This window comes from Marmota flaviventris, chromosome 1 (assembly GCF_047511675.1).
Source record: "Marmota flaviventris isolate mMarFla1 chromosome 1, mMarFla1.hap1, whole genome shotgun sequence".
Lineage (NCBI taxonomy): Eukaryota > Metazoa > Chordata > Mammalia > Rodentia > Sciuridae > Marmota > Marmota flaviventris.
In genome coordinates, this window is record NC_092498.1 from 48,202,041 (window position 1) to 48,218,245 (window position 16,205).

A 16,205-nucleotide genomic window follows, 5' to 3' on the forward strand; every position below is an offset into this window, starting at 1 on the left:
CATTTCTGCTCTGATGCCTATGGTATTTGCTGCATATCACTGGTCCTGCCCCCAATGGTGCCTACTTGGTGGAGGCTGTTGCTGCATCTGGCCACATCTATGACTAAGGTGCCATGTCCAATGTCTGGGATGCTGAGGTCCATATTGTGTCTGCTTCTCCCCTTGCTGCTGTTGAAGCTGTTGGAGCCACAGCCCATCATACCAGTCATTGTCCTGCCCATGGCCTAAGAATCTCTTTGTATTTTCCAAAACTTGAATAAATAAAAAATAAATTGTTTTTTTCATTTCATCAGGCAGAACCTTCTTTATTTTATTTTAGAGTATGATATTATACTTCCAACATTAATTTGAAAACTTTACAGACAATATGAAAACATTTTTTTTTTTTACTGTTGTTTTAGCTTTTGACATAAAACTTGGAGAGAAATAGAGTCTATGGAATATAAAACAATACATTCAAAGCTGCCCTCCTTATTCATGTCATTCTGTTATCTTGGGATTCTCTTGCCATCCACCTCTTTTTGATTTAGGACAGATTGATTCTTTGCTGCCAGTTCTCACGCACAGTTCTTCCAGTCAAGGCCAGACACAGCAGCCTGCTGGTGGAACAGAAATTAGCTTCACACTAACACTCTACCATGGGAGTAAATAATAACCAGATAGCACCTCACCATCTCTCATTGATCACAGAGTTAAAAAAGAAAAACAGGCGCTTTTTTTCTTTCTCTTTCTATTTTTGGGTGTTTGTGGTAGCGTGTTTCATATCACTGAGTTCCAACGATGTCATAACCAGACCTGAAGTGTTTCTCATAAGCAGAGTTGAGATACAAAGATGTATTTACCCTCTGAATATAAAGCCATCATTATTTCTATCTTTGTGTTCCAAATATTGCAGAAGCAGGAAAGTTTACTCTGAATCTAAATACAGAGTAAGGAATGAGTGGGGAGAGATGATGTGCTTAAGTAAACTGCTTATGCCTAATTTGTCGTCTTCAGTCCGGTGTTTCGTAATGTTTCTGTTTCTATATTCCTTGTCACAGTCCAGTGTGAGTCAGTCCACAGCCAATTTTAGAACACTTTTGTGTCATTTAAAGGAAAGAACTTTCAACTCTTTTCATAACAGGCTGTAAAATGCAAGGTACCACCCACAAAACAATGTTTAAATTTTTCCATTACACAATTTATTGGTAAATCTACAAAATGAGAAATGTGCCAGGTGCACTCTGAGCTCTTAATTGAAAGAAGTTTTACCTGTTGGACAGATTTTAATAGGGTGTTTTGCTTTTTGTAAGCTATTTAAACAACATTTTAAACTGTTGGTGGATGAAAAGCCCTTGATCATATAGAATGTGGCTCATAGGGGAAAGCAAAACTGGAAAGAAAGAAAAAAAAAACCAAAACCTAGAGTCTGAAGTCAATTTTGAGAATTTCTTGACTGAAACATGTCCTAATGTCAACTCAAAACTCCCAGGGCTGACAGAGACTGGATGTTTTAAGTAATTTGGGAATGAAAAACCAGATTTAGGGAATGGAAAGAAAGGTTGAGTGAAGAATAATATGCTCTGGGAAATCAGAGTTAGCTGCAAGTTGGAGATTAGGTGACGAGTTTTGAAGAACAGCCATGAAAACCTGAATTACAAATCATTTGGTGGATAATGGTGGCTGTGAACTTTTGTTACTTTTCACTCTAGATCCATGAAATTGAATGAACACTCTTGAGTTTAGCCTTGCTCCTTCTAGAAATTTTGTGTGTTTTTTCTAAGTCTGCCAGTTGCCTCCTGTGCCCCACAGTGACCATGCCATTTGTCCCACAGAAGGCGCCACAGCAAAGGTTCAGGCAGAAGGAACCCCACCCCAACCCTAATGGGACTAGGCCAGTAGCCTGGCAGAGGACTGAGGCAGAAAGGACCCTCTGAGAAAGCTGAGCATCATGTTTTGATAAACAAACAAATTAACAAACAAATGAAAACATCCCCTTCCAGCAACAGCACATCTGACTCCAAAAGCCTGAAGAGTAGTTTGAAATTTTAAATAGTATTTTTTTTGGGGGGGGGATGTGAGGGGTTACAGACAATAATTTGTCTTACTCATCACACAATAAATTTCCTGCCCAATTCTGTTTGTTTTACCAAACACCATCCTGCCCAACCTCTCTCCTCTTTGGGCTCTTGGTGCACTCCTCTCTCCAGCTCACTTATAGAGATTAATCAAGCATTTGATTTTTTCCTACTACCCCAAATAAAATAACAAAGACGTGGTTTCCATATAATATGTATCCTTTTTCCTTAGATGGGAAAGGAAGAGAGGAAAACCGGGGCTTTGATATTTTATTTTCACTGTTGCCAGCTAACTTGAATACTTTCTACTACTTGCAATTCAAGTTTTTAAATCCAATTCCAGTGGCTGAGTTTACGCAGTCCCAAACAACAGACGTTGAGTGGTTATTTAGTGACTTTATACCGGGTGATGCCAGAGCTCACAGAATTTTTGAAGCAATGACTACACATGCCCAATTTACTGCAAATGACTCGAATGCTATTTGGTGTCACAAAGTATTTTCCCTAAGACATTTAGTGCATTTGATATTAAGTAGCAAGATACAAATGATTTCTTATCTTCCTGTTCTAAGACATCTAAGAAGCAGTTTAGAATAGGAAGTTCAAGTCTAGGATTTCTACACAGGGACACACAACATGCTGCTGTCAAAACCTTAAAGTCAGGGTTGGAGTACATAAAATATCTGGAAAATTTTTTATGTATATGTATGTGTGTGTGTGTGTGTGTGTATATATATATATATATATATATATATATATATATATATATATATAATGTGTGTACATAAATATTATATAATTCATATATATATATGCTAAAAGCTTCTTGGTGATAAAAAGATGAGAGATGTCTGAAAAAAAATTAAAGAATATCCTTATAGAAGTATTCATCAGAATTCAATGCCATGGCCTAAATTGTACCTGAAAAAGAAACAGGTAAGCTGTAGAGGTTAAAATCCAAACAAGAACAGGAAGAAATAATTCAATAATTTAACACCTAATTAACAATTTTAAGAACCAGTTGTCATTTAGGCCTTCAGATACGAAGGCCCCAACTCTTTAGGTTCAATTAATTGGTTAAATCTTTAGTCATTTATGAGACATAAACTAGGTCAGAGGCACTTGGCTAATGATCCGCTCAACTAGCTAAGGTTGAAAACCGAGACACCATTTCAAATCTCATCAGATTGCGCCTGACTTCTGATGCATGCCCTGGTGTCCTCAATCTGTTAGAATTGGATTCCTGTGTGATAGTGCCACTCTGCCAAACCTAACCCCACAGAGTCCAATCATATTGCTGGTCAACTGGAGAGAAAGAAATCTCAGGACAGGATGGTTCAGTAATAATATATTTGCTCAGTCTCTGAACCAAAAACATTTTCTGATATAGTCAGATGTTCCTGGCCTATTTTTGGCATTTGAATCTCTGGCCCTCATCAGATTTAATTTTGGCAACAGGCTCTAGAATCTGTATGTTCTATATTCTTACCTTAATCAATTTAGGAATTACATATTATGAAAATTCTGATATTTTAAATAAGTGGTTGGCTCAAATGTAATCCATTTATTTGTAAATAATGCAGAAGGAGATGAGCAAATTGGCAACAATACTGTGCACAATTTTCTGTGCTAAAGATTTGGTGTAAAAATGGCAGGTTGAGAAGCCCCGTGAAGTCATCATTTAAGAAGAAATAAGTTAATGTGTAGTTCAATTTAAACAAGGGCAATGACCTCCAGTGACTCTATTTTACATTTAAATCAGGATTGACTTCAATGTACTTAAAAAGAATTTTGAATCACTGTTATAGAATTCTAGTAAGTCATTAATTATTCTGATATAAATTATATTAATAATATTTCTTGGTTTCATCCAGAAAATGTTCCCAAGAAAAAAGTTTAATGTGAATCAAGTGATTAACTTATTTTCACTGTGGGTGGGCTTAGGTAACTATTTTATTGTTATATTTGTTGCAGTCTGTGTATTAATATTTGTTGGAAGTTGTGTTTCAAATTGTTATTAATGATGCTCATTAATTTATATCAAATTATTCATCTTGGGCCTTGCTGAAGTAATCAAGCATTTTTCCTTTTTTTAAAAATTTCTTTTCCTCTGGAAAATTCATGCAGAAAAGCTTCAAAGGAAAATTAAGCTGCCATAAAATAATAAAACAATCTTTCATGCTGTTTGGTCATTGCAGTAAAATCATAGGGCAAGAAAATTGAAGTAGTAGTCTAGACATCGCTTTTATTACCAAGGAAAATGAGCAGAATTCAAGGACCTTATGTTGTCATGGTCAAAACATAGAACAGTCCATGGGGAAAATTGTTTTTGTAGAATTGCTTGAGTTTGACACTTCTACTGAAAAGCCCAGGAGGAGAGCATTTATGGCTTGCATTTACTGAGTGCTCAATAGGCGTTTGACTGATGGATCAGTTAGTTGGTGGGAATTTTATATGATGACTATCCCTTTAAAACACATCACTATGCATTGCTTTGTCTTTGATCTGGTCGTTTTTATAGGTCAAATTGTGTCTCCACTTATATCAGGATATGGAGCACATCGTATTTCCTATAACAAAATACAAGTTATTCTTTTTCCCTAAAAGAGTACTGCATTGAAATACCATACTATTTGTACTTGTCATTTGATGTGTACCCCATACAGTAAGAGTATATAAAAGATATTATGTAACTATAGAGAAGAAATTATGATGCCTAAGACATCTAGGTCATAAACCAATAATGTCAGATCTTCAGAAATTAATTGTAAGTTGCCTGAGTTATGTTGGAATTATGTATTAATACTATCTTTATGTGTTTTATGTATCTATCCGGCCAATGCTCTTTGCATAAAATGAAAGTAAAAAAGGAATATGTTGATTAAGAGCTAGCTCTGTTTTGTGTTTGAAAAGATGTCTCTCTTTGAATAAAATATAGAGGAACAGACTTGAATATTGTAATAACCAGGCTAGTCCTAGGCTTCTCCATCCATAGAACCTAGTACAGAATTTCTTGAAATAAGTGAAGTAGAACAGAAACTGAACTGCTTTCTTGGGATACTAGCTTGTCAAACCCAAGGAAAGTCACATAAAGTGGAGAGTGTGTCTTTACAGTCTGTTTCTAAGTAACCATTTTGGTTTGGGTCTACACACCTGTCCTAATCACACATACTTCTTGTTTTGTTCTTAAGAGACCATTGTCAAATGCCAGATGTTTAAGAATCACATCAAAGAAGACCTAATGGGAACCTCTAATTGTTAAATAAATCAAAGGGAACAGAAGTTTTGCTCTAGTTGAAAGTTTTTAAAGTTAGAAATAGGACTTCTAAGTTAGAGAAAATAATTCTACTAACCTGCCACTAGTAGTCTCTACTTAATGCTCTTTGAGCACTCAATCTGAGCAAAGAACTGGGCAAAGCACTTTAAGGGAATTTGATATTTTTGTCAGCATCCATAAGAGATTGGTTCTTATTATTACTATTATTATAATTTTCCAGGTAAAGACAGTAAGCTAAGAAAGGCTAAGGTATTGACTGATAGCCACACCGATGAATTGATAGTCATTAAAAGTCAAGAATTATGATTTTAAAAATAAATGTTATTTGTAATGTGATTTGTAAAATATTTTTGAATATAATGTTGGTTAATGACTATGTACAACATGTTGACTGAAAAAGAATATGCACCTTTATTGTTTTTTCCCATGTTTTCTTAGACCATATTCAGTCTGTTTGGTAAAACAAATGACACTTTGGGCCCAAGTTCAACACTTTCAGAATATCCTTATAAAAGGCAACCTTTCTCTTGGCTATCGCTGGTGACCCTTTCTTTTGTGGTTTCACGTGCTCTCCATGCTCCTAGAAATCTTTGTGAGGTATCTAGGTCTTAGATAATTGATCTTTGAGATGTTGATTCATGCCTGCTTCTCAGGTCTGCCAGAGTGCCATTAAAGCATCACAATGTGGATATGGTATGCCATGCCAATCTAAGGAACATCACATTGAGATGAGAGAGACACCAAGCCCTCCCATATTATACACATATCTTGTGTCTGAACAATAAATGTAAGTGCACATCTCTAGTAAAACTTTTTGATACTTGGCTTGCTCATTATTTCTATTTCTATATTCCCTTTTTCTGAGATCAGTGCATACATCAATGAATACATCTCTGGTTATCTGGGTAAGAAGAAATTGAGTACACTATTATCTTCTCCATTAAGTCATAATAGCATATATTAAGAATGATATCTTTGCACCTGGAGTCACAGAAAATTAGACTTGTAAATGACCCTAGACATCAACTAGTTATTCCTTCAGCCATCGTTGTACAGCACCCCATGTGCTTTGCTGCTGTAGTTTTTTTATCATCACACAAAGAAGGAAACAGATCAAGAGGAAAAGGTATTTTTTCTCTCTAGGAGGTGACAGAACTTTGACTATGCCTCCCATCATGTTTTTCCAGAGCATAGGCCAAACACTCATTGTGTGACATCAGGGTCTTATCCTTGTCATTCCTATCATTGACATGGAACCTTCTTTCATGGGTAGTATATGTGTGTATTCTTGCTTCTCCCTCAGTGGGCACCAGGTGTAGTAAAACAAAAAAGTGCATTGACATTATGAAATTGCTGATATCTGGTCAACATTCAAGCATTGTTTACCTAACAAGAGGAAATTTCATATGGTTCACTGTACGCTATCTTTTCCTGCAACAAACTCTCTAAATACGTGCGTGCACTCGCGTGCACACACACACACACACACACACACTTGTTTCTCCAAGACATGTGGCTAATAAGGAGAGGATTAGAGCCCACACTCATATTTTCCAAGAATTGACTTTGTGCTGGATATTCTCCATTTGCCCTTCAGGATTGCCTGCAGACCCTTTTCTAGGAGGCTATCCTGCCTAGACTGCACCAATGTGAGTCCTTGTCCTCTGACTCTAGAAGAAATCAAGCATAGGAGGAGACAATTGGGGACAGCTATTCCCCATTCCTTTCCTGCTGGACTCTGGCTTTGAAGGAGCTGTGTTCCTCTACCCGTAGTCATAGCTCTGCTTGACAGCCCTCTCACATCTATGATCAAATTGTTCTAGATATAACTTCAGTTTGTGTATATATGAGGTTATATTTGCTATGCATGTGTGTTCTGAAGTTATATTTGAATAACATTTATACCTTCAAGTTTTGTATTGAGATTTGTCAAGGCCCTTAGGTAGGAATAACAATATACTTATAAACAGTGCGTATTTATACTGCTGTTCTAAAAACTAATTGTTAATTGTTTTTTAAGGCCATTAATATTATTAGACATTTTAAAATAAGAAAATACTGGCTAAGTTTAGTTTCTTAACATGAAATTCAAGGCAATATCCAAACATTTGTGAAATATAATTATGCTTTTACTATTATTTTCATATTAATTATTAGTTTAGGGGCAAAACATTAAATCTGATGCAATATAAAATTGACAGGTAATCTTTGCTAGTACAAATATTTGCTAGTTTTTGCCTGTGGTATATATAATCATGTGATATATAAGTCAAGAAGAACAAGTAACCAAAGAAAATATTTTAAATTCACTCGAATAACATTTTGGTCTCTAAACACATGTTGGATTAAACTCCCCCAAAACTGGTTTATTACTGGAACAAACATTGACTGAGCATCTATTATGTGTCAACATTGTGTTAAGTGATGTGGAAAGTTTAGAAGATTCATGGGAATCACATTCTGATTCTAGAAAGCTCCTTAACAATGTCACGAGCCCAGTAAGTGTTGATTGGCAAGAATGGAACTGATAATCCAGGAGTTTCAGTTCTGTTTCTATCTTCCTTTTCATGTAACTGCACGCAGTCTGCAGGCACTCAGTACATAGCTAGCTAGATATTAAAAGGCATGAAAAACAGTCTTCATGCATCCCTAACAAATTGTTCATTTTTACTCTAGGCGATCAGTGAAGTTACAAGCTTCAGTGCTCTTTGAAATAAGCTAAGAGTAGGCAATAAATAAAAGTATAGCACTATTCACCATGTGGCATTTCACATCCGAATCTATTATACATTCAGTCTTCATATTGTAGGGCAGGAAAGCCCTAAAGATGCATGTGAGGCCCTTAACATTTAATTGCTTCCTAAAGATGTTAACCAGTGTGTGTTAATGAATGAGAAAAGCTATTTGGAAGATGATCTGTGTCCTAGAGCCTCCGCTCCCAAATTCCTTCCAGGAAAAGAAGCTAATTTGAGCATCATTTGTAGAAGATTTCTAGGTTCTTGGAGTGTGTCAAGAGGTTAGGTAAAGGGGAATGGGACAGAAAAAAAAAAAAAGATTGGAATGGATTATTGAGAGAGCCTTTGGTGGACAGCCTCCCCCCCCCCAAAAAAAAAAAGACAGAAGAGAGTGCCTCTAGATAAATCTTTGATTCTATTAACAATAATCCAGGACCCTAATTGTTTCCACAATTATTTATAAGTTTATGTAAAATACAGTTAGAGCTTCTCTATATATCAATGGAGTTTATTTCCATAATCAAGTGGAATGGGGATAATTTTATATGTGAAGGTATAACTAATGCCAAAGGTGTTTTTTGTTTGTTTGTTTGTTTTTAAGAATCGCAAAATATAACCACCACCAAGTCAAGGATAACATAATGGGAAATCTAAAATTTATTCATATAGTATAAATAAACAAATAAGGATAATTATTTAAATCTATATTTAGTTGCATTATTCAATTAGTTTCAGGAGTAGATGTGGAAATCAGACTTATTCTTGGCAATTCCTGTGCTGAACTCTTTTGACTTCTTGTCATAGGCTCCTCTACTTGAGCTAAACCAGACAAAAGTTACATAAAATTGTTTATTCTTTTGCCATATTTTTTGACTACTTCCTTCAAGCTGTTGAGGTGCTATCCTGGTGAAATGGTACTGTCCTAGTGAATATATCTAGTTTTTTTTTTTTTAATCAGCTATGATTGGGTTTCAAATTGATGTGCTTCCTGGTAGCAAGGGTCAAGGGAAATCAGAGTATATTATACCATTCTCATATTATACCAAAGAAGGCTACAAATAAACTCTTCTAGAGAAATGATATGTTTTCCTAGTAATAATTTCTAAAGAAATAAGTCTACTTCGTAAAATTTTAATTAAGAGCCTTCATTTTCTTTCAGCAAATATAAAGGTTATATAAACATTTAATTTTCTAAAAGTTGTGATTCTCAAGAGAAGAAATTATCTTAATGGCTCTTCATTTGTCACCTTCAAAAACAAAGCAATTTGAATATTTTCTTTATTATGATTTATTGGAACTTCATTAATAAGGAAGGCTTACAAGTTAGTTATTGTTTTTGAGCAAGATCACACTGTGCTAAATAACGAGATATGGGAATACATCAAACAGCTTGACTTCTGCTGACTTTTACTTAAGAGTGTGAAGTGTTTTAAATTAGACTATGTTAGTATTGATAAAATGTGCACAAGGGGAAAATAATTTAAAGGCTATGTTTCACTTTGAGAGATAAATTATTTGATTCAAAAATAAAGCACTGTGACCTGTGAGTGAAGAACCAAAACTCTCATACACTCTGAGAGACAGTGTAAATTGAAGCAAGCTTTTTGGAAGGCAATTTGGTAATGTCTAACAAATATACAATGCATTTACTCATTGAACTGACAATTACACATGCCCAGAAGAATCTGCCCCTAGATAAACTTGTAAAAGTTCACCAAAGTTCATCATAGTATTTTTGAAATAGCAAAAGAAAAACATTACAAAAGTAGTCTAAATACACAGCCAAAAGGGATTGGATAAATGTATATTCATTTAATGGAACACCCTAAGCTAAATAAGAAGTGTGTATAGGATAATTCTACATACGCTGATATGAAAGGACTCCACAGTGAATTAATGGGGAAATGTGAGACATAGGCCATGATGATTTGTCTTCTGGATTATTTTAGTTATATAGTTTTATGTGGATATGCTGATATTTATATCAATCACATCAGTTTATATGTAGGAGAAGCAAATGTGGGTGACCTGTTGTGCTTATTTAAATTTAAAACGTTAATATATAAGCATTGGCTTTTGGGTATTCCTAGATGGCAGTGGACTGGAAGATGATTTTCATTTTACTTGATAGCTTTCTATAAAATTTGAGGTTTCTAAGTATGCATATGCAATTCTTTTACTTTTTTAAACATATCAATTTGAGTGTTCTTAAGTAAGTTATTATTCTTTGTTTTCATATACTCAAAAACCCAATAATTTATTTCTTACAAAACAAGGACTATTAAAGTTTCCAAGGTAATGAAGCATGACAAATGTTAGCATATGAAGCATTGTGTTGTCAGGAAGTCAACTCAAGTTTTCTGTGAAATATTCACACTGCAAACAAAATGCAGCTTCTACAGCTGCCTTCCTTATATTGAGAGTCCGTCCCTTAGCTGTATGAAAGATAGGTCAGTGTTGGGTTGGGTAATTAGAGACATCAAAGTTACCTCCACTTCTGAGCAAGAGAATTTTAAATCAGTTATTGCAATTGTTTTCTTAGTCCAGGGTAAAAGAACATGCTACAAAACAAAGTCCTCTTTGAACAACATACTTCATAGACCCAGCTTGAATTCAGAATGTAAGGAGAAATGGTTGTATATCTCCCATGGACCCTGTTTAACACAGCATCTTCTATTTTGGAAGCAGTTCCAAAAAAGAATCATAGAATGACTGATTGTCTTCTGCTCTTTTTAATCTTTCCAGAATTGAGACTTCCAGTGAGTCCCTCTGTGTGTCTGGATCAGGGAGTACAACAGCCAAGTACTTCAAGTCATCTTTTAAAAACAGTGAAGCCACATATGTGGAAACCATGGGACGGGCGACGTGAACAGCTGTAAGCTGAACATTTTGAATTGTTCTATCCAACAAACATTTTAGGAGACAAGAAAGAAGCCCAGAGGGAGGTGGAGGCGGATTGCATCTTTGAATTATTAGGTTCTGTTACATAAATTTTCAGGGCTCCCTTCTTAATAAGCATGTCATCATTGACTTTCTTCTAGACACATTTAAATTTCTCCTACTATAGAATAAATATTTGGGTAAATTGGACTTTCATCTGGTAAGTTACATTAATGTAAATTGAATTTAAAACCCTGACAATGTGAAACTATAAAATTTTAACTTCTCCTATGCTCAGATGACATTGCCTTATCCTATGAGTATGGCTGAATGCATTTTTCCTATTTATTAATTACTTTTAATCATTCCCAGTCTTTAAGAAATAACCTATAAGATATCAAGTTGTCCAGGGTACCTTCAGGAAGGCATTTTAGAACGTAGAGAAATTAAGGATTTTAATTATTTTACCCAAGATAAGATGTGAATAAAATTTTATAATTTAATTTTATAATTATTAAGTAGTATTTCAGGAGTTAATGGTATTTATTGAAAATTGTATAATTCTCTTGCTTACCTAGACTTCAAAAGTTAAGAAGCACAATCTTTTCATTGATCAAATGGAGATCAGAGAAACATGGTGCAAAAAAAACAAACAAAAAAAAAACTAGTTATACATTCTTGTACTATTTATGATGAAAACATATCTGTTTTATCATAAAACATTAAATTAATGTTACTTTCTTCTGTACACTGAACTGTTCCCTGAATATTTCATCCTTTCAGTTGACCTTTTATTATTGGGGATGAAGAACAGAACTGAACTAGTGGGAAGAGTTATTTTGTCTTTTAGATGGTGGCTTTTCCACTACTGAAAAACTTGACACTTTTTATGGAGAGAAAAATATAAAGCAAAGGTACACAGTAGCACAAGAAAGCCTTCCTAGCAAGCATTTCACTATGCCCAGATTGTAAGTTATATCGCATAAGTTGTCATAGTACCATGAATATGAGGTCATGGGCAGTGTGAATAATTTAAATTTTAGAAATCTTTAAATCTATATTCATACCTTCTTTTCTTTTTAAGCATCTTTTGATTAAATCTGCAGTGGAGAATTCTCCAATTTGATCTCTTCTCTTTGTACCTGTGCACCCTCTGGTGGTGAAGCTAATTAAGCAGTTGAAATTGTTTAAGGAAACCCACACACTGAGGGCTGGTCCAACAGATAGAAGTGGTTCACAAAGCTTTTAGCAATGTACACATTACATACTCAACCCTAAATTATGGGCACTAACTATCTTGTTTTATTTTTTTAGGAATCAAACAACAGTCCTTGCTCCCCATGAAACAATCTTTAGAGCTGAGGATCTGTCTATGATTCTGAAAGCATATGTACTGGTGACATCTCTAACCCCTTTGCGTGCATTCATTCATTCAACGGGCACGGTGTGGAGTCCACCAAAGAAAAAACGTTTCACTGTCAAGGTAAAATCTCTGCTGAAGCTGTTTTTGTCACACAAAGTACACCAGGGATAAGTAAAGTGCGTTGGGCTGCTATTCTGCGACCTTTATGGTTATCAAATCCCTTTGAACAAAGATTGCATCTTTTTATTGCTGCAAGCAGAGATTTTCATTTAATAGGTGCTGGTTCAAAAATAAACTGGAAATAGCTTAATTCACTAGGGATCACAAAGGCTACATCTTTTTTTTTTCTTATCTTATTTTAGTTTAATTCTTTGACCTATTACAGAGTGTTTTTGGCTGTACTCTATTTTTCTTGAATTTCTACTTATTCAAGAAAAATATAATCAATGCAACAAATAAAAATATAATTTTGCCCTTATGCTTTTTTGCTTCATCCATAGAAAGCATAATGAGTATTTCATTACATCAGTCAATATGGAATATTTGCTGAGTTAAAAATACAGTTCTCAAGTGTGTCAAATATAGCAAGCCATGCTGTAAGAGATAATGAGGAAGTTTTCAGGGAAGAACTTAATAATAACTCCCAAAAGTTTAGTTACAAAAGGTAGCTTGGGTGAACTTGGGTATAGATAAGGTCTTGTGAAAACATATTCGATCAAATTTAAGGAAATTTTATTTTAAAGAAGTAGTAATAGAAAGAAACAAAAGTGCCTGTGATTTTAAGAGATTTTTTTTTAAAAAAAGACTGAATTTGATTTCTTTATCATGATTTATCATATAGCCAGTGACTTGGAAGGCTTAGACAGGAGGATCACAAGTTCAAAGCCAGCCTCAGCAACTTAGTGAGACCCTGTCTCAAAATAAAAAATAAAAATGAGCTCATTGTAAGCTGCCCCTGGGTTCAATCCACAATATCAAAAACAAACAAATGAGAAGAATACATCTTACATAAAATTGCATATTTAATTCTGAAAAGCATTCCAATAATGAAAATTGTTTTCAAAACCATATCAGTATGATAATTGATGAATTGATGTAGATGTTATATAGATTAATAAAATAAATAGCTGACATTTTAGGAAGAGTATTGACCTAAGTTCTTAAAGTTGTTTTATTTGTTTTCAAAACAATCATCCCATCTCCATTATATCAACAACTGTGGCTTTCAGTTAATCCAGAATCTAGTTCTTTCATGTCATCTGTCCTGAAAGTCTTTACAGTAGCTGTTCATATTCACCTACGTACCATTAATTATTTCCATTTTTCTGAGTTATTAGGATAAATGATATGAAACTAGATATTAGGTCTCTTTTTAACCTACAAAATGTTCTGACTTCACAAGTTCAACCTCATAGTTGGAACTTAGGCACAGAGAGATGAGAATTAAGTACCTAAAATCATGTCACATTATTCAACAAATATCTGAGCACTGATCAAAATCCCTATGTCGCTCTGGACAAGTCTTCTGTATTGTGTTAGGAATTTTTTTCTTTTTCTAGCATTTTTTTTATATTCAGCGCTACATATTTTTAGGAAGTGGCCATGCATGTTGTCCATCTTCAGAGCTATCTTTTCACTGATTTATGGTATTTCTTAGTGTGTTTTCCATTACAGTCTATCTATCCCCTCTTCTAGTAATAGATAAACTGACTGTTTCAATTTGGGGTTAAACCAAATAGTGCTTAAAATGTAAAAATAATTGTATATGAATGGAGCTGCATAAGATTTTCTTGCAAATATATACTCAGCAGTGAATTACTGAATGACAGGCTGTGGCCCCATTTGGATAGATTTAAATGATGTCAGCTTGCCTTCCAGATTGCCTGCTTCAGTCTCTATCTCATCATTAGTTTCCATATCCCTAAAGCTTGGTCAACACTCGGACCTTTCTAGTCCTCATTTTGCTAGTTTGACAGATGAGAGGTTACATCATACTTTTGCAAATAGCTCAACTTGTCATATATCTTGCCGACTTTATTCACAATGTCTGTTGTTGATTAATCAAATTAATTTTTCTTCATGCTTTGTGCTTTAGGATATAGTTTTAGAAATACTTTCTTATGTCTAGATCACAATGACATGCTTTGCCATCGTCTTTATAATTTTTTCCTGAAGATACAAGTGTTTAATTAAGAAGAGTTCATCTTTGATCCATTTTTCTTTCACTATATCCTGACCAATTCTCCCAACTGTGGGTTAAAACTCACCTTCTCTCATGAATCTAATGTCACATTTATTGTGTAAGTTCATATACATACATGGAGCTGCCTCTGAGTTATTTTGCCTCACTTGGTCCACCTGCTTATGCTATCTTGGCCGTGTAGTTATGTCTTAATGCTTGGTGGGTAAAGTTTTTCTTCTTTATTTTGTAATTTTCAAGATTAGGGTAACTAGGTTTTAAATATTTATTTCCTTCCTCATAAACATTTAAGAATGTTGTATTAGTCACAGTTTTCCAGAGAAACAGAACCAACACATTATACGTATTACATATATAACAATATGAGTACAATTATATACATAAGAAGCTTATTTTGCCTATGGAGATTTATTTTGGGCATTCACTTATTCAGTCATGGAGGCAGAAGTCTCATGATCTATAAGCTGGGGAACAGGAAAGTTAGTATTATAATTCAGTCTGATCACAAAGGCCTGAGGAGTTCAAGTACCAGAGGATGAGAGAAGATGGATGTCCCAACATAAGAAGGTACAAACCAGTTATTAGGACTTACTGCTTCTATCTGACCCTTTTATTAGTGTGCTTTCTTTTTGTTTCTTTAAAAGTATCTTTTTCTCTTTTTAACTGTAAATTTCAAATACTAAGTTTAAAAGTTATATATTCTTAATATTTGTAATATATAGTGATCATCATTAGTTCAAAACATACATTTTGGGAAGGAGATCCTGGGGATTGAACCCAGATACACTTTATCATTGAGCTATACCCCCAGTCTTATTTATTTTTTAAGTTTGAGCCAGGGTCTCACTAAGTTACTAAGCCTGGCCTGGGACTTCTGATCCTCCTGCTTCAGCCTCCAGAGTCACTGGAATTACAGGTATGGACCACCATGCCCTGCCAAACATACACTTATGTTTATTTTCTCTTACTGATATCTTAAGCTTTTCAAAATCTTTATCTTTCCTTCAACTCTGTCTCCTAAAGGCTGTGGATTTTGTCTTTATACCACTTTCCTAAGTCCCTTTTTCACGAAGAAATTTATATTCTACTTTACATCTTCATCACCTCCCCCCATTTTTCTTTTGTACTTTTCCCCCTTCAATAACAAACAAACTTTATTTTATTTTTTTAAATATATTTTTCAGTTGTCAGTGGACCTTTATTTTTATTTATTTATTTATATGTGGTGCTGAGAATTGAACCCAGTGCCCCACACATGCTAGGCAAGCACTCTACCACTGAGCTACAACCCCAGCCCCAATAAACAAACTTTATCAAGGAATTTATCACCCTAACTTGCCCTGTTTGCAATACTCTCCTGTATTTGTTTCTTATCTGAGTGTTTTCAGTTTGTGCCTAAAATCTTTAATTTTTCCTTTTGGAAAACTCATTTTCATTAATTCTTGAAATATTTTTGTTCACTATGTTTTACTTCTGTTATCCAGAATTTGATCTATCTGTTTCTATTCTTTTTTTATGATTTGACTTTTCTTATATATTTTCTATCTCTTTATCTGCTTCCTAAAAGTGTTTTTATCTTCTGGGACAGTTCTTTGATCTTATCGTTTGAATCATGAAATCCTTATACTATATCTTTCCTGCTATCCATCTCATCTGTTGCCTTCAGTTATTTATTGTATGTATAACTTACATG

At 34.4% G+C, this 16,205-nt stretch overlaps 1 protein-coding gene across 2 annotated transcripts in view; it reads left to right on the forward strand.

The window, feature by feature from the left end:
- Cped1 (cadherin like and PC-esterase domain containing 1) overlaps positions 1 to 16,205 on the forward strand; it is a 253,823-nt gene that overhangs the window by 79,644 nt on the left and 157,974 nt on the right. For both annotated transcript variants that reach the window (XM_027926517.2, XM_071612805.1), the window contains 2 exons: positions 10,815 to 10,944; positions 12,264 to 12,432. In XM_027926517.2, the coding sequence (XP_027782318.2) occupies positions 10,815 to 10,944; positions 12,264 to 12,432 (299 nt within the window). The remainder of the gene's footprint in view (positions 1 to 10,814; positions 10,945 to 12,263; positions 12,433 to 16,205) is intronic.